Genomic DNA, 20,296 nt, shown 5'->3' with positions numbered 1-20,296 from the left:
CTAGGATCCAAATAACTCTGGGGTCATTTCCATATGTTTGCTGCACCTTTCTCTTTCTTCATGAGTGTGCAAGTCCATGTTACATTTGAATTTACCATATCCAGTGTTCTTTACATATGTTAGATATTTCCCTGTTCTCCTTGTTATCCCCTGGAAGGAGGTTTGTCCAGCTGTAGCCTGCATTTCTACATAGAACAATTCCTTGTCACTGCTGTCTGTATAAGCCTGTATTTGTATCACTCAAAGGTAAACAAAATAAAACAAATTAGCCATACATGTCAATTAGAGAGATTGCTGTCACAGATAAATAAGGTGAAACAGAGCTGCAGGCAGATGAAGTTCAGACGGGGCAAATCTGACATGCCTTAGTGTTGAGGTCTTACAGATTCAGTACAAATCTCATGTTCTAGCAATGTCAGTACTGTATTGCAGGGCTATGCATTTAAATATTAATATCAGCTAATAAGTGCTTTCATGCAGTCCGTACAGTAGTCATACTGCAAACTTATTTTGAGATAGTAAAGACTTGGGCGGGTTTTGTGCTTTATATATACAACAAACTGAAATTTGGAAATAATAAAAAAAATTGGAAATGCGTAGAGGTGGGACTGAGATATCTATGCTCTTATTCTGTTACCTTTGAAAATAAATCCTAGCATCTTGAATGGAATAGGGTAGGATTGCTGTGAGTACTACAGTAAGGAAAGGCCTACTGTCAGAATGAGTCGGTCGTCAGATTATCTTTGACATGCCAGGCAGATGTCATGTCAGCTACAGGGAGACACTGCATTACAGACGTGCAGTATCTGCGTGGTCAGCAATCGGTGACTTCACGCTGTAGTTGAAGCACCTGTTTTCCTAATGGTACCAATGGTGTCTAATGTTCATCATTGTCATCTGATGGTAAACAAGATGTACAGGGAACAGAGGTGAGTTTGCACAGCAAAAGTTTGTACATGCACAAAATAATATGTATTTTTATTTAGAGTTGTAGTGAAGATTTCTTCACAGATCCAAAAAATCAGGCTCAAAAGGAGGCTCCCCTATTCACCTATGTGGAACTGGTGTAAATAGGATTAACCACTTTTCAGTGTGTCCTTTATATTATAAAGATTACAGTATAATCTTACTGCTTGTACTCCTCCTGTGACTCTTTTTTTTCAGATTGGATACTTACTACTCCAGAGTCATTGTACACTACAACAGGTTTGGAGATAATACAGATATAGCAAACTCTTGACAAAGAAGTTTTTATGTAGGAGAAGGTGGGAACAAGCTGATAAATCTTGCTGTGAGCTGTAGGTAGATGAAGGACTTGCTTTGCTTTCCTTTATGAGTCTAATTCAAAGCCTAATGAAATCAATATGCTTTCCTATGTTATTTTAAAGTACTTGGGAATAAATTGTTTTCCTATAGATAGGGATGAAAATTAGTTACATAGTTATGCATCTGTCTCATCATCCATAAGTTCTGCCTGTACTGTTACTTATCCCAGAAGTCCAGCTCAGCTCAAGCCATTGTTCTCAATGAATAACAATATGAACCAGCTTAAAATGAATTTGTTGTGAAAATATGAAAGGAGAATTATAACAGCCAGAAGAGAAAGTGAAAAAGATGAGAACTGTATGGCTGAAACATCAACACTGAAATCTATGTTGGGAGAATATTTTGTTATCCTATTTGCTATAATGTTTTTGCCAAAATTTATAAACAAAACCTGGCCAGACTGGATCAGTGCTTAATTACAGGCTTCTACATCTGGCAAGAATTAATTGGACAGAGTTGAAGGAAGTTAGTTGCTTTATTTCACTGTCACTGGTTGAGTATGAGAGTTATTTATTCTTTCCTGTGTTTTGCTAAGTTTATCCAGTTGCCTTGGATGAACTTGGAACTTCTGGCAGTTGTTGATTTTGGTCCTGAAATACTACTACATTGATAAGAAAGCATAATAACAATTTTGCAATCCTAGCATAACTAGTTGTGGCCACTAAATTTTCAGAAACACAAAACTGAAAGGGAGCTGGCACCCTTTTTGAGGCCAACACAGTTAGTAAAAGCTTGTAATACACTGAAAAGCACTGGTACTTATTGACATTATGTTTATTTAGAAATTAGCTACTTCTGCAGTATGGGCATATTACCTGTCATAAGCAGGTTGCTACATTTGGTAACCAAGGAAACTTGTAATTGCTGTGTGTCTAGAAAGGAACCTCTGTCCTTTGCAACTGGACATGCTAATTTATTGGAAGGGATAAGATGTGGAGGAACACTCAGAATCCCAGCTCCCTGCCTTTTTGTAAACAAGGGATTTCTGTTATAGTCTTTTAGTTGCTGTTCTTTAAAAAGTGCAGTTTTCCGTGTTCTTTATTAGTGACTTGAACTTCATGCACAGGCAACTGGAAGTGGTTCTTATTCAGCCTCTCCAACTCTCCAACAAAGTGTGTGTTGTGGTACTGTGGTTTTCAGGCTTCCTTAATGAAACTTTCCAAGTGAGGAGCTGAAAACTGCTGCCTTAAGAATGGCCAGTTGTCCCTCCTCTCCTGAGGAATGACGTTGTGCAGGCAGTTACAGGCAGTTAGCAATTCTTGGGATAGAAAATATCAAGCTGGGTGCTTGCTTAGCACTGAAGGTGTTCTATAGATGATAATCACACACACAAACTCAGCACCTTTTCTTAAACACCTTCTTTTAAAGCGTAGAGCAGAGAATGTTTTTAGAAGTTCAAGTTGTTATTAGAAGTCCTAATCAAGATATCAGTTGCATTATTGATATGCTTAGTGGGAGTAGGCATCTTCCTGGCAGCTACATAGATTTTGATTTATAGCAGTGTAAATCAGATTTGCACTTGATTCACTGTGGTGTGCTTTTTCATGGCAGCACACACTATTTAACACTATATCCTACTACAGTGCTAACCGGCATCACACTGTTTGTCTGCTCTCTGCCTACCAACATTGAATTTGCGTACTAGCCGACCCACACACTGACCTCTGCACAAGCAGACACACAGTGGTACTACTTACAAGTAAGCAATGCACAGGCAGGTATGCCATATCGCTTCACTATTGTCAGCTTTATCAAGTATAACAGCCTATCTAAATATGGCTTGTGGACATTGTTGTACTCAGAAGTTAATGCAAAGACACAGCATAAGAAATGGCTGGTAAAGGACTGGAAATTAATCAAGTATTAGAAAAATAATGTGGGGCAAAGTGGACATCATTATTTCTCACTTTGGATGTTTCAGTTTCCTCATGACCAATACACCTGCTACTTTGCCCACTATTATCCTTACTCCTACTCCAATCTGCAGGAGTATCTGGGGGCCATCTCTAAAGATCCAGTGAAGCCCAAATTCTTCAAGATTCACATCTTATGCCATTCACTGGCAGGAAACACCATCATCATCATCACCACCACCATCATCCCCCTCCAAAAGTGACAAGGAAGGCTGTGATACTGACAGTGAGGGTGCATCCAGGAGAAACAGAGTTCCTGGATAATGAAGGGCTTCATGGATTTCATTCTTGGTAAGCAAAGCTTAACTCCTGTGAGACAATTTTACCTTGAAAGTGGTACAAATGTTGAATCCAGATGGTGTGATTGTGGGAAATCACCACTGCTTTTAACAGGCCATGACTTGAATTGCAAATACAGATCTATTGTAAGAGAAATGTTACCTTTCCATCTGGTGTACCTAAAACATGATAAAAAGATAACCTCATTTTCTTTCCCTTTGAAACAGTTGATTTTCCTTTCCACCATATTTTTTTAGTTTGATGTCTCTATGTCCCTCATTGTTTTGATATTGTTTACATCTTTGCACTGCACCCAAGCCTTTCTGACTGCTTTGTTTGGATTTAGTTGCATTTCAGAGTGGGTTATTTGCAGGTTTTCCTTTAATATACTTTCTCCTTTCTGGTAATAAATTATATCTTCAAAGCAAAATAAGTTTTCATCAAAATGTTTTCAGCATATTTCTCCCCATATCCTCTGCAAAAAATCTAGTTATCAAATTCCTTATTTCTTTCATTTGTTTCTTTTCTGACATACAACTACTTTCCAGAATGAGGTTAGGTTCAGAATAGATCCCAGATGTCCATTTGACAGCAAAGATTGGCAATTTACTTGTTTTGATATAAACAGTTTTGACTTCCTATGCAGACTTCCAATCACAAAGACATTGATACTATGGATATAAAACTAAACCTTCAGGTATTAAATTAAACCTTCAGCAAGTAAACTAAATCTCTCTAGTTTAACTTCTACAACAAATTAATACAAACAAAACTCTTGTGCAGAAAGTTAGTGTCAGAAATAGTACATTTAATGTTTTTCATCTAGGTACAGCTTGTTTTAAATGAGGTTTGTGTTCCTGCGTTTGGCCTGTAGATCCCTAGCTTACAGGGACTGATGCTTCAGGCTGCAGACAAAACACACATTTGAAAAGACATATGAAAGAACACACGCGAAAGACTTGGAGTCCATAGGACAGCATTTCCATAATGCTCTCTTAAACTACTGTGTAAACAACAAGCAGGTAAAGATCCCCCTAGGCCTTTTCTCCTTCCTGAGTTAGTCCAGCTGTGAATAACAAAGTAGTCTATAGGTCTATAGCAATAATAAATTTGATAATGGATTTCTTTAACCAATTAACTAAATTTGCAGTGTTTCTTATTATTAGCTGTGCCTGAAGGAACACAAGAAGGTAGTGAAACAGCAAGCCAGAGTGAACTCCAAGGTCCTAAATTCTGATGTGTTAGACTGGAATACCAAGTAACTTAGAATTATTTAGATATGCCACAATTTATTTTATGTTCTCCTTATCTCATAAAGAGTGTCAAAGGAAAAGTTATAAATATTACTAAAATTAGACTTTTACTACTCACACTTCTTAATTTAACACTTCTTAAAAGATTCCACACAGATCTTATAGACAAACCTTAATAGCCAGTTCACTGGAAGCAGAGCTCTGTATCTACTCCAGGTGGCCTTCCTGAGGAGAAATGAAACTGCATTGATACAGACCTTGGTCTAGTGCATCACTTAAATCAATATGCTTTTTTTTGCAGCCTTACATTTTGAAGAGCAATCTAGGCCCCATATAAGGTGTATTATTTGGTTTTGTGGAAACCTTTTTCATTAACCTTGGAGGACACTAGCATGATTCCATTTAGCCAAAGCAGTTAAGTTCAGGGGAACTGATCTAAGAGCAAGAATCTGTACACTGACTAAACCACCAACAACACACCTATTAAACACGATCAGCTCCTCCTGTGCAGACTGTTAATGGAAGATCAGATGTGCAGGTGATTTAGAGAGGTGGGCATTATGCATTATGAAGAGCTGTGACCCTAACGTGGTCATTTATCGGGGAATAAAACTTTTGTACATTTCTTTTTTGGGGAAACTTTATTACGTTGGATCTATCTCATCAAACTTAAGGTACCCAGAGTATAGAAATCAAGATCTGAGCTTAAAAACTGATGCTGAACTGCAAAGAAATAAAAAAGAGACATGTGGGTAGATTTAGATTAGATATTAGGAAAAAATTCTTCACTATGAGTGTAATGAGCCACTGGAACAGATTGCCTGAAGAAGTTGTCACTGCTCCATCCCTGGAAGTGCTCAAGGCAGGCTGGATGGGACTTGGAGCAACCTGGTCTAGTGGAAAGTGTCCCTGACCATGGCAGGGGAGTTGGAACTAAATGATCTTTAAGGTCCCTTCTAACCCAGACCATTCTATGATTTTATGATGGCTCTATCATCTTGATGCATCAAAAGAGAATTAGGAGATGGCTTACTTGTTGCATACCAGCTAAAACCAGGTACTGAGGTATGCTATGACTTTTCCTTGTTGTTTATATCTCTGTCCTGAATGACACTGGGAAAGACTCACTAGAGTTTAAAAACCTCTATTTTGAAAAACTGTAGGATTAAGTCAGTCAGAATAGTAACTAACAAATCAATAGAAATACAGTCAAATGAACAGTGCAGAGCAGTAGTATTCATTTTCCCTGTAGCTTAACCTGGATTGTCCAGAAAGTTGTGGTTTTGTTCCAAAGAAGGTGGCTTTCAGGTTCTGCAGTACAGCTGAGTAAACAGATATAGGGTCAGGATAAGGAGGGCATCAGCTTTAAGCATGAGAAGTATCATGCCCATGTACTCTGATGTCAGTCATACTTTGCAACATTCATTTCAGAGTGTTCGGGAGTTGTGTACTCCTCTCATACATGCAAGAAAGTCATCACAGTGGCATTAAGTGCCCATTGCCTACATCTAAGCTCACAGGCACATGTAGCTTCAGATTTAACAAAGTGATTTCACTGGGGGGCAATAAGACATTTTATTTTCCTTAAACCTTTATTTACTTGTTTTGCTGAAAAAGAAAAGGGAGTTGTAACATGCTTCTTCTCCTTGTTTACTTGTTTATTTTTTTGGTGCCTGTGACTGACATAATATTACTCAAGAGGTTTCCTGTAAATATGCAAAGCAAACTCTTGTGAGTAAATGTGTGGGGATCGTGTTACAGGAAGGGTGCTGAATAGCACTCTGGGAGATGTACTTTCCCAAGTACTTTATCACACATGCAGTAAAGTGCCTTGGTTGTTAAGGTCACATGGTGTGACGTTACTATTCAAACCCACATACAAGCTGTTGTTCCATTTGAATAAACGGATTTCATTGTTGGAACCCCAATCAACCGGGTCGTATGGGGTTATTTATTATATTAATAAAGCCATATAAATTATTTTAGAAAGCTTGTGGATGAATTTTAGCCAACAATAATAGTTCCTGTAAATTGTTGCTTCCTATTTGTGACATAAATACTGCAAAAAAACCCAGTAAAATGGGAAACTAGTACCCAGACTGTGTCCTAAGAGTGTGTCCAGCTGAAGTGACCCCTGTAATGCTTTGGAAAACATGCAGATGGGCATATCTGATGACTGGGCTGATTGAAAAATTGAATTATTTGGAGTTTTAGATCTAGTTTCAGACACAGTAGTTCGAAACATGCTGTAGTCAGATAGGCTCTGGTGAGTGCACTTGTGGTGAGGGAAGCTGCCAGATAACATGGGAGATACGGAATCCTGTTGGATAACTGATTTGGGGGGATTTCAAACTCAGGAAAAGAACTGAAAGGGTGTAACACTGCTTAAGATAAGACCAGACAAACATAGAAGACCACCATAGAAAGTTAGGGTATTGTTTCTCACAGAAAGTTGGGGATTGTTTCTCATCCATTTAGTTTAGTCTTTAAAATGGTAATATATGTAAAAGAAATATTCAAGAACAAAGAAAGGCAGGGATGCCTTCATAGAACCACATTAAAAGAATCATACAGAATCCACACAAGAGCCTTTGTTAAAGTTTAATTAGTCTAGGATAGGTATTAAGTAATGAACTATCATATCCCTCATACCAACAGACATTTCACATGATGTGATGAGCCATTTTACAACCACTTTCTGTCCTCCCTTTTCTCCTCCTGCCACATTCTCTATTGTATATTCCTTCCACTTATATCCCTCTGATGTTCAGTCCCTGCCGTGACCTGGTTTAACAGAATAAAACAAACACATCAAAAAGAATGAGATGGTGTTCTGCTGGGTTAATAAGTTAAATCAGATCACACAAGATTTATTTTTTTTTAAGCATCAGAGCCAGCTGAAGGAATGGAATAAAAGACTAGCTATGAGTCACAATCAGTGCAAGAAGCTTCTTACTTCTCTTCCTCTCATGATTATGGGCATTTTCCCATGTGGATCTACTTCAGTGACTAATTAAGTTTATTAGATCAAAAGACTTACCAAAATGTCTGTTATTATTCTTGATGAAAGTTCTTAGAGACATTTGAAAAAAGTGAATAGCAAGAAATATCAAAGCTACAGTAGAATTTTTGACAGAAATCCATGCTGGAGCTGTACGTAGCCCTCAACGGCATTTTGCTGCTGTTCAGCCTAGAAAACTATATGGCCTTAAGATGTAAAACAGAAGCATTATTACTGTGACCTAGAGAAAACTGTCATTTGGAAAGAAGACACACTGATATTTTTATGGGTAATATTCTTTTTATGTATATAAACATTATAATGCTGACTGCTTTATTAATGCTTTTATTGGTTCAACAGCTATACCAGTGTTTCTCGAGCTTTTTGTGTTTTCTGCCAATCCTTCTTTTTAGAAGCCTCAACACTGGAAAAACAGAGCAGTGGCAATTAATGCTACTGAGAAAGCATGGATGTCCAGGTTCCCAGACTAAAAATAAACAAGCTGTATTGAGTAGGAAGTGAGGTCCCTTGTCAATATGATATGTTTGTATCCAGGTTCATAAGTATTTGCTGAACAGAACAGCATAAGGAATTCAATCTTGAGCAGCTTGCTTATACGTACTCCTTCTGGCATTGTGATTATCATGTTTATTTCCAAATCTTGGGGGGTTTTTTGATTTGTAACTATGATATGCCCTTAAAATGGCTACATTTCTGAAAAAAAAACCCAACCAAAATGTCAGGAGAACATTTTCACATTTCCTTAGCATCACTAAGAACAGAAGTAATAAAATCAAAAATACTTGTATTTGTCATCCCAGGAGAAACATGCTGTGTTTTGTTTTGTTGGCTTTTTTCTGACCAGAGACTGATATGTGACAATTTAATTCAACCACTATAACCTTATACAAACAATTTTGTCACCAAAAGTTGCTGACTTAGAATACCCATTGCTTTTTCTTGTCTTCTTCATCTATGAATGTAGTATCAATACCAACAAGTTTGAGGCAGGAAAAATGGTAAAATTACATCTGAATATTCAGTGCATTTAGATCTGTCAAGGAATACGTCTTGGAGCTGGAGATATACCAGCTCTTCTTCAGTCTCAAAACCAACTAACGCCTCACTCCCTCAGCTGGATCTGTTTCACTTCCAGTTTCATTGAACAAAATTTTTGCCAAGTCCATTAAAATATTTTCCTTTGTGTTTCCCAGTCCAGTAGAGTGCTGTGAAGTGAAGAGAAACGAAAAGGTCACAGAACATTCTAGAGAAACAGGCAATCATTTTTTTAGTTAACTTTGTAATCATTACCAAGACCCAGCTCTGAAATAGTTGTGCTGGCAATATTTGTAAAGGTGTGTCATGACCCTTCTTACCATTCAGAGTGTGTAATATGGTTTTCAGCATTAGCTGGCTGAGCAACTACCATAGGATTAAGTTTACTAAAGGGTCACTGTCAGAATATAAGATGTAATATTTTTTAAAAACTTCTCCATTATTGCTATTCAGCATCCTACATAACTATTTAGACAATGTGAGTCTTGTTGGAGTTGACAAACACTTTAAGATCATAGATAAAAATAATGTAGTCTAATGTTATGTTCCTACATTCATTAAAAATAATTTAATTTAGATATTTTTTATAATGCTGAGAACCTAGGAGCTTGCAAAATGAACACAAGTTGCTGAGTCTTCTGAGCTTTTGAAAATCAGGCTAAATACTGAAAGCCGAGGTTGCCCTCTGGGGGGGGGGGGAAGACCAGCCCCTTACATGTTAACTCTTTTTCCCACTAGTTATTGAACTCTTACCAAGCTTCCCCTATCCTGGTGAACACTACTTGAACAACCCATAAAGGAGCTGATTGATAATACCTTTTGGTCAATCAGTCTTTTGGAACTTGATAATAATAATAATAATTCATTCCTGTTTTTATTCTGCTTCACAGACTCAAGGCATTGATACTCAACAGGTATCTGACCCAGTGAAAAAGGTAAGCATTTTATGTTTGGTTAATTTTTTAAATCCAAGTAAGACATTTTTTTCTATAATCTCAAACCTCAGTAAGGAGTATGTTTCACAAAGATAAGTACAGAGTTCTTTGGCTGAGGTTTCACTCAATCTCAGCATTTGGAAGAGCTCATTTTTCTATAATTTAAACTGTCTCCATCACATTATTACACTATTATGTATCGACTGACAACACTCTCACTAGTGAAAAAATAAACTCAAGGCAAATTCCAGAGAGGGAAAATATATTTGCTCCTACTGGCAGTAGGGTACAAGCATTTGTAATAATTTGCAGAGCAGCACTAAAGCCAGCTGCAGCTAACCTTGTCCATGGCTGGCTGGTGACACATCTGTCAGGTCAGGTCAGGCTGAGGGAGAGTCCAGGGCCTTGGCTGCAGCAGTCATTTTGGCACTTGAGGAGATGTGGTCTTCACCTGCCATCAGTGCTGGGGCTGTGCCTGTCACACCAGCCAAGGCGCTGGAGAGAACCAGGTCTGGAGAAAAAAGACACATGAGCCACCCACAGTACAGAGGGAGAGATGAAATTAAAAGGGAGTCCCTCTTTGCCAGCCTCTAAGTCTGGGCACAAATCATTACAGCTGTAATTGGCTTCTGTGCGACAGGAGGTGCAGTTAAGTAGAGTTTAAGCACAGTTTAAGTATGGTACAGTTGAGTATGTTGCAGTGTTATGATGGGTAAGGGCTTGCCTGCCAAAAAGGAGATTAATATAATAAAGAATGTTTTTTAAATGTTTTTGCAGTCTTGGCACTTTCTTCCCCAGCTGCAGCTGTTTGTTCCTAGTTATTACCCAAGGGGAAAAACATAACAGATCACATTCTTCTAGGCTTTCCTGGAATTGACATTGCTTAGAGGAAGTTTAACAAAAAAATAAATAAATGTCCTAGCTCTTAATATTTTTTTCTGTGTTTTAGATCCAGACTGGAGTATTATCCAACATAATAATATGTGGGATAAGGTGAGAAAATAAAGACCAAGACAGGCCAGGTGGCACAGACACTCCAAAACAGACAATTACTAGTTTAGAATGGTTGGATATCTTAAAATCACAATATTGTCTCAGTGCCAGTGCATAGCTCACTGCTAGCACATTTCCTTCTGGGTTCTGGTGCTCTGGCAATGAACAATGAAGGCTGTACACTCCTGTGGGTGCAAGGTCCCCACTTATTGTCGATGTTTACTTTCCTAAGTACCCACCTACTGATAGCACCAAATGTTCTGTGTCTTGCTGAGCATGGACTTGGCTGTTGTTGGTTCACCGAGCAAAGCAGATTTAGCAAGCCAGTTAGACTGCAGCAGAGCCTGCCCCAAAGACCTTATGAAATAATACGTAATAATTTATTTGCACTACATGATTTCAAGGACTTCTGCTTTGCACCTTACAGCTTAGACTTTGCTACACAAGCTTGAAAATTGTAGGTTTTCACCCGATAAAAAAGAAAAGAAATATTTTTGGTGACTGTTTTTACTTCTGTAATGGTAAAGTAACCCTCTGCTGCATCTGTGATAGTACTTCCGACTGACTCAGAGGGGGTAGTGGCATAGTAAGTGTATGATATTGGCACCTATGGCATTATGGTTCTTTGTAGCTTGAAATACAGAAAATTACTTTTTTTTTTCTCATATGATTCTTAAGAAATGCTTCAGACTACAGTAGCAGGAAGTTTACCTCTAAGGATTTTCTATTCCGTGTGGTCATATTTATGTATATCTTGTCATGAATTTCTGTGGAGATATATATAGTATTTTCTGGACTGACCTCTTTTAGCTCTGAGAGTCCCACCCCCAATGCTAAAGGCATTTATGAAAAGTCATCTGTGCAACAGGAGGCAGGAAATGTGTGTGCCATGATATGATCCTGTCCAAAAGAGAAAATTTTCATTCATCCAGCTTTAATCTGTTCTCCAGAAGATGAGGGAAAAATGGTTAAAATGTCTTCAAGAGTGCAGAGAAGACTTTCAATATCTAAATGGTTTCTCAGTTATTGTTCCATTCAAAATACAACAAAGACTAGGGTTTAGTTCTGTGTGGAAGATTTCTTGGTCTAGTTACATCACGGTACTGAAAGACATAAGACAGATGGTAGCAGTACATTAGCAGTGCTGGAAAACTCCCACGTGTTCAGCAGAAGCTGATATGCCGTGTCAGATACCAGAACTGTTTTCATGGAGCTTCCCATGGAGCTGAAACACTAGAGGTCCTGAAGCTTGTTGACCTCTTTGTGAACAGCCCACGGAACAGAACCTAGAAAATCTCAACCTAATGGCAAAGAATATCTCTGACCCTGAACTATCCTTCTGCAATTAATAGGGGAGAGGCTCTAGCCATAGGTTCATTGCTTTTCATATGTATCAGTGTGCCATAAAGGGATGCATGGTTTGATTCTGTGAAATGTTGGAATTAACCTTTTCAGAGAGGGGTTAATAGAATGTATTATCACCAGAGCAATAAAACCAGGTCCTATGCCTATGACTGAAGTTTCCACATTTTAGCACTAGAATTTGTGTCTTGCTGTGGCTCCCCTTTAGTAAAGAAACCAAAGCCATATACTTTTTTTAGTATGTAGTAACACTGTAATAGTTGATATGGATTTGTTCTTTCCTCTTTTTTGGCTCAAGTCATGATTGTAGCACAAAGAGCAATTCAAAAAAGGAAGAAAGAAAAATGAAGGAGAGGTTCCCCTCAAGAAACACAAGACCCAAGAAAACCAGAACAGCAAGCAAAGATGTAAATTTTGGAAAGAGAAAATCTTGCCAGGCATAAGGCACACCGCAGTTTTCCTTTCTGCTACTGCCTGAGTCAAGGAACAGACAACATGCTACAAAACATCAGGGTATAGTTTGGAGCCCCAGTTCTTCCGCCAATGAAGGCACATGAAAGTGTAATGTGTCTGATTTGCTTAAATAGTTCCCAAGACTTTGGTTATGGATTATGACTCTACCAGCAAGGGAGTAGGTACCAGCAGAAATCAAAATTCTTCTTGCTTCTTTTTTTTTTTTAATAAATAGTTTGCATACCTTGGCTAATGTACACATGAAGCTTCTCTGATCACTACTAAACCAGCTTAGTAGTTAGTAGAGAGTCTCTCCCGAATATAAAGTATCATTTGTCTTGAACAATGCATGCTGATTTAGTGAGGCAGACTCCACTTCCAGAAAGAGCTCTGATTTTCAGGAAACAATTCTAGGAAGAAACGATCACGCAGGAATTTGGTGGAAGCTGGCTCCTGGAAAGTGCAAGGGGGAGATTGAAATTGGGCAGTGCTGGGTCTGGGAAGCAGAAGGAGGGTTCAAAGACCAAGAAGGGCAATGTCAGTGAATTCTGACAGTGCTGTGGTACTGGGGTCGGTGCTGGGACAGTCAGTCACCTCTACAGAAGTGTCCAAACAAAACAAACTCATCTAAGCCCTCACGGACATGCAAGCTACTACAGTAGCACAACACTCATGGTGAACTCAGCCAGGTCACTTATTACTGCCGGTTAGCACAGCCGGGAGGAGATGCAAACCTGGCCCCAGCTCTCATTGTGGTGGCTGGGCTTGGCTTGTTTTCTTCCTCATGTTTGGACGAGTCATATCAGGGAGGAGCACATTGAGGAGCCCTCAAAATCGAAACAGAAAGCAAACAGCACGTGACACAACAGGGGCTGGCTGTGTCAGAGCCCAGCCCTGGCAGCACACAGACCAGCTCGGCTCCCCAGGGCACCTCAGCCCTCTCCAGTGTGTCTCAACTCCGCACCCAGTCAGATGGGCAGCCGGTAAGTATCCTCCACCGACTCCCCCACCTTTTTAACACCACTGGCATTGGAGGGAATTCTCCTGGACCTCAGGAGAAAAAGTGGTGTGCAAATGTCTTGGAGGGAGCAGGTCCTTCCCCAGCTGTAGGACTCTTTAAGGGCAGTTCCTCTACAGTCTGTTCCATTTGCCGCTGGCTGAATTTTGTTTTCTGGCAATCCTTAGCTTGTCAGTGGCCTTTCTTCACCTACGGTTTCTCTGCAGATAATCCTGGCTGAGGGGAAAGAGGGTTCCGGGAAGCCGAGGGGCTGGGCGGGGGGGGGGGCAAGTGTCCTGAAGAAAAAGTGCCAAGTCCAAAGCTGCCTTCCTTTCCCACCGCTCTCACATGGCATTTCTCCCTGCAGCAGCCAGGGAGAGGGGATGCAGGAAAGTCAAGTCTTCCGGGGGGCTCTTCGGTGCAAGAGAACATGCCCATTCCCTCGTCCCTTTGCATTCAGCCCCACTGCAGTGGCAACCGGTGGCTCCACAGAGATGTGTGACCCTGCACAGAGGCCAGATCCTGTGCCAGAGCTGCATGCATTCCTGCATTTGCCCAGGCACTCTGCCAGCAGCTTGTTGGAGGAAGCGCAGCCCCAGCCTGGGAAGCTGCTCACCTGCCTACCAGCAGCAGAGGAAAGGGCTGTGCAGTCTCAACAGCACAGAGGGTGTCACATCTCCCACAAAGACATCCCAGGGAGCTCCCGAGCCATGCAATGGAGCCTCTCTCTGCCGGGGAGACTGAGGCACAGAGCTCTCCTATGGTGAAACCCAGTGTTTCCAGCGATGCCTGTCCAGAAAGAAGGAGGCTGAATCCAGGCTGAGGCTTGCTGTGCCATGCTTTGATTTCTCTTTTTTGTACCTTTGAGGAAGAGCCACAGAGTCTCCTGTCCAAAGGCATGGGCACCTCCTTAGAGGTGGCAAGGCTGCAGATGTTTGGGAAAAACCCCAGCTGTACCCTGGGTGACAGCTCTTTCCTGTTTGTTCCTTGCTTCTCAGCCAGGCTGCCACCAAAGAATGAGCTGCAGAGCTCACAAATGCCGTGCTTGCGGCTGCACTGGTGGCAGGGTGCCAGGTCTCAGTCTTCACTGCCAAATGATACATCGCCTCTAGGCCAGCCATGTGTTCTCTATCCAGCTGGCACAAGGCACCCACTCCAGGCATGTTTCTGGCCCTGTCACAGTCACACCTAGGGACAGGGATTTACCTGCTGGGCTGGCTAGAGAGGCAGCAGGAAGATGAGGGGCAAAGCTGCCTGAAATTTGACAATGAACAGAGTGGCATCACTGGGAAAAGAAAATATGTCCTTATAGATATGAGCCTCAAAGAAAAAAAGAGGGCAGAGATACCATGGGGTTTCCCCAGGCCCTCATAGATGCAGAGATCACACAGCAGCCCAGGGTCTCTGAGGTGGCTGTCCTCTACCTGTGCCATATATATCCACAAACCTGCTAGGAATTTAACTCTCTGTCCCCTCTCTAGTAAATATGTGCAAGTAGGACAATTCTAATAGCTTTTATGTTTTATGGATGCTGGGGGAGTAAACATGAGATGATTGAACAAAAAGCCTGTATTTCTACAAGCTTCCTTAGGAATAAGGAAGTCAGTCTAAAGAAATATGACAGCAAGTATTGGTGTCAGGAGTTGGCTGGGCTGTACTGGTCCCAGCTCTGAGGTCTAACAGAAATCCCTGGGGAGCTGGTCAGCTAACCAAGAGTCCCTTCCAAGTGCAGCTTGTTCTGATGGCTGTGAGGCAGGGAGAACAGTGGATGGTGTGAGCCCTTGTGGAACAGGGAGAGGAAAAGCAGCAATGCCTGGCTGCAGGAGACCATATGTTAGACAGACAAATCAAGGGGCAATATCAGGGGCAAGACAAACCACGGTGAAATTACATGTTCCTGAGGTCTCATTCTGCAGCACACTCTGTGCTCAAGCATGAATATTTTCCTGGTTGCTTGTGTCTTCATTGTAGATTCAGAACAATGGGCAAACTCCATGTGACCTTCCAGTCTCTCCAGAAGCCTGTTGTGAAGAAGACCTCCAAGGGAAGCTACAAGAAGTGAGGGAAAAGTGATCAGGGGAAGTGAACAGGTTGGTGTCTGATGCTGTGACCCCCTTCCATGCTGTGTGTGTGCTGCTCCTGGCCATGACTGTGTGGAGAAGTTTGGGATAGAGAAGCTTTATCTCTGTGCTCATTAAACAGAGGTGCCCACTTCCAAGTATCCAGGGAGAGACTGGGACTGGGAGTGGGATGCTGAAGGGTCTCTAGTCACCAGCACTGCAGCCAGGCACTGGGTACAAATTTAGTGGAGTCTCTCCTGCTGCTCTAAAAACTCAGAGGCTGGGCTGCACCAAATCCAAAAGCAGCTTTGGGTGAAGGCCTAGAGAACATCTAGGACATCAGGATGATATACCACTAGACAACAGGCAACGGAGGGGGGACAGCGGGACCAATGTGAACTTTTTGAAGGAAAGTGGTGAATGATTCTCAGGAGATAATGCTTGTCAAAGGGGGGAAGAGTTATTTGCAAAGCCTCGAGCCAGAGGCTGAGCTTGAAGCCAAGATCTTCAAGTTCTTTGTCTTGCTTGTGCCTCTTTGCTGATCTGGGTGGTCTGTGCTGCGATGCCATGTGGATCTGCAGCCAGTGATACCTCTTCCTGATGCCACTTCCCTGTTTTTCAGTGTGAAGCAGAAGCCTGCAAGAGGGCACTGAGGACAGTTCACATTTCTGGGAGAGGAGCAGCCTCGGGTTTGCCAAGCAGTCTGAGAGAAGAGCACAGAGGATGGCAATCACAGGTCTGTCTCAGTAGCACCCATGTCCCTGGGCCTCAGAGGAGGGCAAGTGGCTGCAGGTTGATCCATGCCTCTCTGAGCTGGACAACGGTCTGTCTGTGTAGGGCATTGGTCCTCAGGCAACCAGGACAGAGGAGCACCATGTCTGCCAGCCTCAGTGGTGGGAGCAGAGCTGCAGGCAATCAGTCCTGGTGTGCTCAGAAATCTATGGGCGTGCAAGGACCTCAGGTGCAAGTGGAGCTCAGGTGCTGGAAAAGGGTGGCATCAATGGCACTGACTGTCCCAGAGCTATAGGATGGGGGAGGGAAGCAAGGGGAGCCCTGCAGTTCAGATCCTGTCATACCTGCATTTTACTCAGTAGTCCAAAGATCACAAGGGATGTCCTTGTCTGACCAAAACTGAAAGAAAAGCATTTTCCCAGAATAGCTCTTAACTCCTCCTTCTTTTACTCAGTAGTCCAAAGATCACAAGGGTTGTCTTTGTCTGACCAAAACTGAAAGAAAAGCATTTTCCCAACATAGCTTTAAACCCCCTTCTTATCAGACAGCAGTTTTGCTCCCCTCCCATCACTGCAGTTTGCTGACAAGTGCCTCTCTGTTCAATATGAGAGAACAATATGGTGCAAGGGGCATGTGTGGGGCTGAGTCACACCATCCTCCCAGTGCTGGTCCACACACAGGACATCATTAAGCCACCTTTGCTGTGACAAAAAATGCACCTAATGCACCCCCCTCGACCCAGTAACACATGCAGCACAGTCCTAGGCAGGACTGAGATGCTTCAGTTCTATCTGCAAGGGGAGTCCTAGACTCCAGCTACACAGGCTCAGAGCACATCTTGGGAAAGGAGCCATAATAGACAACAACTGAGGGGTTCCCCCCCTTTGTGTTTTGCAACAGGCATCCCCACAGCAGGCTTTTCCATGGCACCAAGAAAGCATACAGGCACCAGGATGGGTCTGCTGCAACAGAGGTGTTCAGGGTACCTGCTCTATGTGCTGAGTCTCCTTGAGGCTGCTGGGACCTTGACCTTGATGGTCTACGCACTGCTGTGTGAAGCTGGAAACCTGGTTGACCTCCCTGACAAACGCATTGGCTTCTACAACTTCTGCCTGTGGAATGAGACAGCCGGGGAGCTGCAGTGCCTGGACTACAAGCATCTACAGGCAATGGGCATCAGCCTACCAGAAATAGCGCTAGCCAGGGTTTGTGTGTATACCTGCCTGGTCTTCAGCATCTTCTACCCCCTTTTTGTTGTAAATGTGCAGTGCACAGAGCAGAGAGAGGGGTGGAAGATGATCCTCATCATACTCTTTATCCAGATGATAATCCTGTCTGGAGGCCTGGGTATGTTTCTTTTACAAACCTCACAGTGGATTCACCCCTCTGATTTCACTGGGGGCTTCCTGGCACTGCTTGGGACCCAGGCTCTGCTGCTGCTTCAGATTCTCACTGCCACTATGTACCTCAGCTGGGTCAAGTACATACATAAGTGTCAAAGGCCTTTTACAGAGAAGGTCCTGCCCACTGAGATTTGACAGTGAAGAAGATGCAAGAGCTATCATTAACCTGATTTAAATTAGTAATGCAAATGCAGCTTTAGTCACTGGCAAGAACTTGATCCTTAGTCCAAAGGCTCATGTCCAGCCATGCTCTGGCATATTGCTGCGTGCAGCACTCCTGTCAAGATGGCAGCAGACACCAACAGCCACAGTGTACCACAGAAGCTTCCCAGGAACAACAGTGTGTAACACCCCTTAGTATGGGGCACAGCATCAAAGCAACAGCACTTCTGGCCCTGACCCAAAGGGTGGTGAAGAGATCAGAACCAGTATACAGTGGACACAGTCCTCTGTCCTAAGCTAATATCTAGCTTAAGTACAGGCAAGCAGAGAAGGAAACAGGCTTCCTTTCTTGGAGTTGCCCAGAGAATCTGCTCCCTCTCCACCTCCAGGACTAACCAGGGATGCCTTCAAGGTAATTGTGACGAGTAGCTGTGGCTTTACGCTGCCATCACAGCAGTAGCAGCCTCGAAGGTGCACTGAAAATACTCTCTTCAGCAGGAGCACCTGTACTTTACCCGCTATAGTATCTGGAGTCACTGCCTTAGTTCACTGGGGCAATGTGCCCCACATCCAACCCCAGAAGCAGCAGAGCACCTGGAGAGGCAGCCTAACAATTTGATCCACAGAGCTCCAGTGAGGAGGGTTTCCATGAGGAAGCAGAGGATTTTGGTGCAGAGTCCCAGGTTTGTCCCCACTGATATTATGGTGCTGAGCCCAGCACCTCAGCAACCTTTGAGACTCCAGAAGAAGTGGTTCTGTGTGAGGGCAGCTCACCACAAAGCCAGCTCAGGACACACTACACAAGGGTGTGCTCAGGGAGCAGGGCCAAGGCTGCCAAAAGGCTGGGGTGCAGTGCCCCAGCTAGGCCATCATAGCCAGAGCACTGGATGGAGTCTCCATGCCATGTCTGTAACCTTGCACAAAGAAACACCTGCTTTGCCCCCATCCCCTTTGGGGACATGAGGGTATGTTTTCTTTCCTGCTTCAGCCTTGGTGGGGATGTGGCTGGTGATGGTAGTTTGACTGATTCTTCATTTCAATAAAGGCTCTCACACCTGGCCTCATGTGGTTTGTTCATTTCCCTTTTGGATTGGGAAGAGGATACTGAGGGGTATTCATCCCTTCTCATCGCCCCATGCACACTGCCATGGGGTCAGCCCCCTCAGGACAGTCCCAGCCCTGCCAATCTGCTCCCACTCATGTCTTCCTCAGCCATGGGAGGACTGATGGGAGTCTGGAGGCAAATTTAGCATCAGGTCCAATGTGGACAGCCTGCCAACCCCCACTGCAGATGTCACAGAGGGACCACAAGGACAAGGGAGCCCACAAGGCTGAACCATGACTATTGCAGCTCTGCAGAGCCAGCAAAGGCGTTCCAAATCAGCAGCTCCCTGCTCCCTTCCAGTCCCAACACTGACCCACCAAAAGGACACTCACAGCAACCAGAATGTCCTCTTTAATCTGTCCATGCTCTGAGATGCCAAACAGAAATGAACACATCCTAATCTGGAGCCAAATCCCATTGAACCCAGCATGGATTAGGTGAAGTGAGTGCCTCCTTCCTTTCCCCTCCCTGGCTTTCATGGGTATCCTACCAGCTCCACAGGGCACCAACACAGCAGATACACAGCCTGCTCCAGGCCCTCCTCCCATTGTCCTCAGCACCATGGGAAGGGACACTCGCCCCACTGTCCCCTCTACTCCTGGAGAGTCACAGAGGAGATGTTAGTTGAAAAAGATCTCCCTGACATATTTCAGAACGTCGTCTTCAGAGTTCTCCCCGCCTGCGCTGTGTGTCTCGGCACCAGCACTAGCACCAGAAGGGGATGGAAGCGCCGCACTGTGGTCGCTGCCTTCCCCCGCGTTGGCCTTGCTCCCAGGAGCCTCGTTTAGTGTTGGCTGGAGCTCTTGCTCCTCTCTGCTCCCAGACCGGGCCTTCTCTTCACTTTCCTCGCACTGTAGATTCTGACCAAAGGGAAAACAAACAAACACGGCCGTGCGTGACTTCACCCCGGGAGCACCCCAAGGAGTAGGGGGTGCAGCCCACCATCCCGCGGGACAGCCCTCGCCAGGTCCCAGGTCCGCAGTGGAGCCTGGTTCTGCCCTGCAGCGCCCGGCAAGGGCTGCGCAGCTGGGATCGAGAGGGGGGACCGGGAAAACTGCTACACCCGGAAGGGCCCTCCGACCCGCCCCCGGGAGAGGGGCCGCCCGCAGCCCTGCCGCCCGCCCGCGCTCCCGTACGGCCAAGTCCTGGAGGTCCCGGCTCACCTCGGCCAGGACTGCCAAGGCCACCTCCACCAGCTCCGCCTCGTTCATACAATACGCCGCCGCCGCCCTGGGCCGCGCACAGGGGGGCGCTCAGCGCGGGCAG

The 20,296-nt window shown here is 43.6% G+C and overlaps 3 protein-coding genes across 3 annotated transcripts; 2 read left to right on the top strand and 1 right to left on the bottom strand.

Annotated features, from left to right (window-relative positions):
- Nucleotides 1-592: 592 nt before the first annotated feature.
- Nucleotides 593-12,675, top strand: AGBL3 (ATP/GTP binding protein like 3). The gene is given in 13 exon segments (XM_027679598.1): nucleotides 593-602; nucleotides 2,972-3,005; nucleotides 3,007-3,421; nucleotides 3,424-3,488; nucleotides 3,490-3,531; nucleotides 3,533-3,621; nucleotides 3,624-3,670; nucleotides 3,672-3,712; nucleotides 4,423-4,540; nucleotides 4,697-4,776; nucleotides 11,567-11,634; nucleotides 11,637-11,763; nucleotides 12,417-12,675. Coding segments are annotated over 13 exon segments (1,395 nt in total).
- Nucleotides 12,676-13,405: 730 nt separating this feature from the next.
- TMEM140 (transmembrane protein 140) lies at nucleotides 13,406-18,984 on the top strand. Its single transcript, XM_027680021.1, has 4 exons — nucleotides 13,406-13,554; nucleotides 15,540-15,658; nucleotides 16,251-16,364; nucleotides 17,261-18,984. Exons 3-4 carry the CDS (start codon nucleotides 16,352-16,354, stop codon nucleotides 17,896-17,898), a joined length of 651 nt encoding a protein of 216 aa, XP_027535822.1. The 5' UTR covers nucleotides 13,406-13,554; nucleotides 15,540-15,658; nucleotides 16,251-16,351; the 3' UTR covers nucleotides 17,899-18,984.
- A 381-nt stretch (nucleotides 18,985-19,365) lies between these two features.
- Nucleotides 19,366-20,296, bottom strand: CYREN (cell cycle regulator of NHEJ). The gene is made up of 2 exons (XM_027680022.1): nucleotides 20,194-20,296; nucleotides 19,366-19,890 (listed from the first exon to the last, which is right to left on the bottom strand). Exons 1-2 carry the CDS (start codon nucleotides 20,239-20,241, stop codon nucleotides 19,651-19,653), a joined length of 288 nt encoding a protein of 95 aa, XP_027535823.1. The 5' UTR covers nucleotides 20,242-20,296; the 3' UTR covers nucleotides 19,366-19,650.

Source organism: Neopelma chrysocephalum, unplaced genomic scaffold (assembly GCF_003984885.1).
Source record: "Neopelma chrysocephalum unplaced genomic scaffold, ASM398488v2 Primary Assembly neopelma1_59, whole genome shotgun sequence".
Taxonomy (NCBI): Eukaryota; Metazoa; Chordata; class Aves; order Passeriformes; family Pipridae; genus Neopelma; species Neopelma chrysocephalum.
Note: the sequence above shows the minus strand (reverse complement) of the source record. Positions and strands in the feature narration are given on the sequence as shown.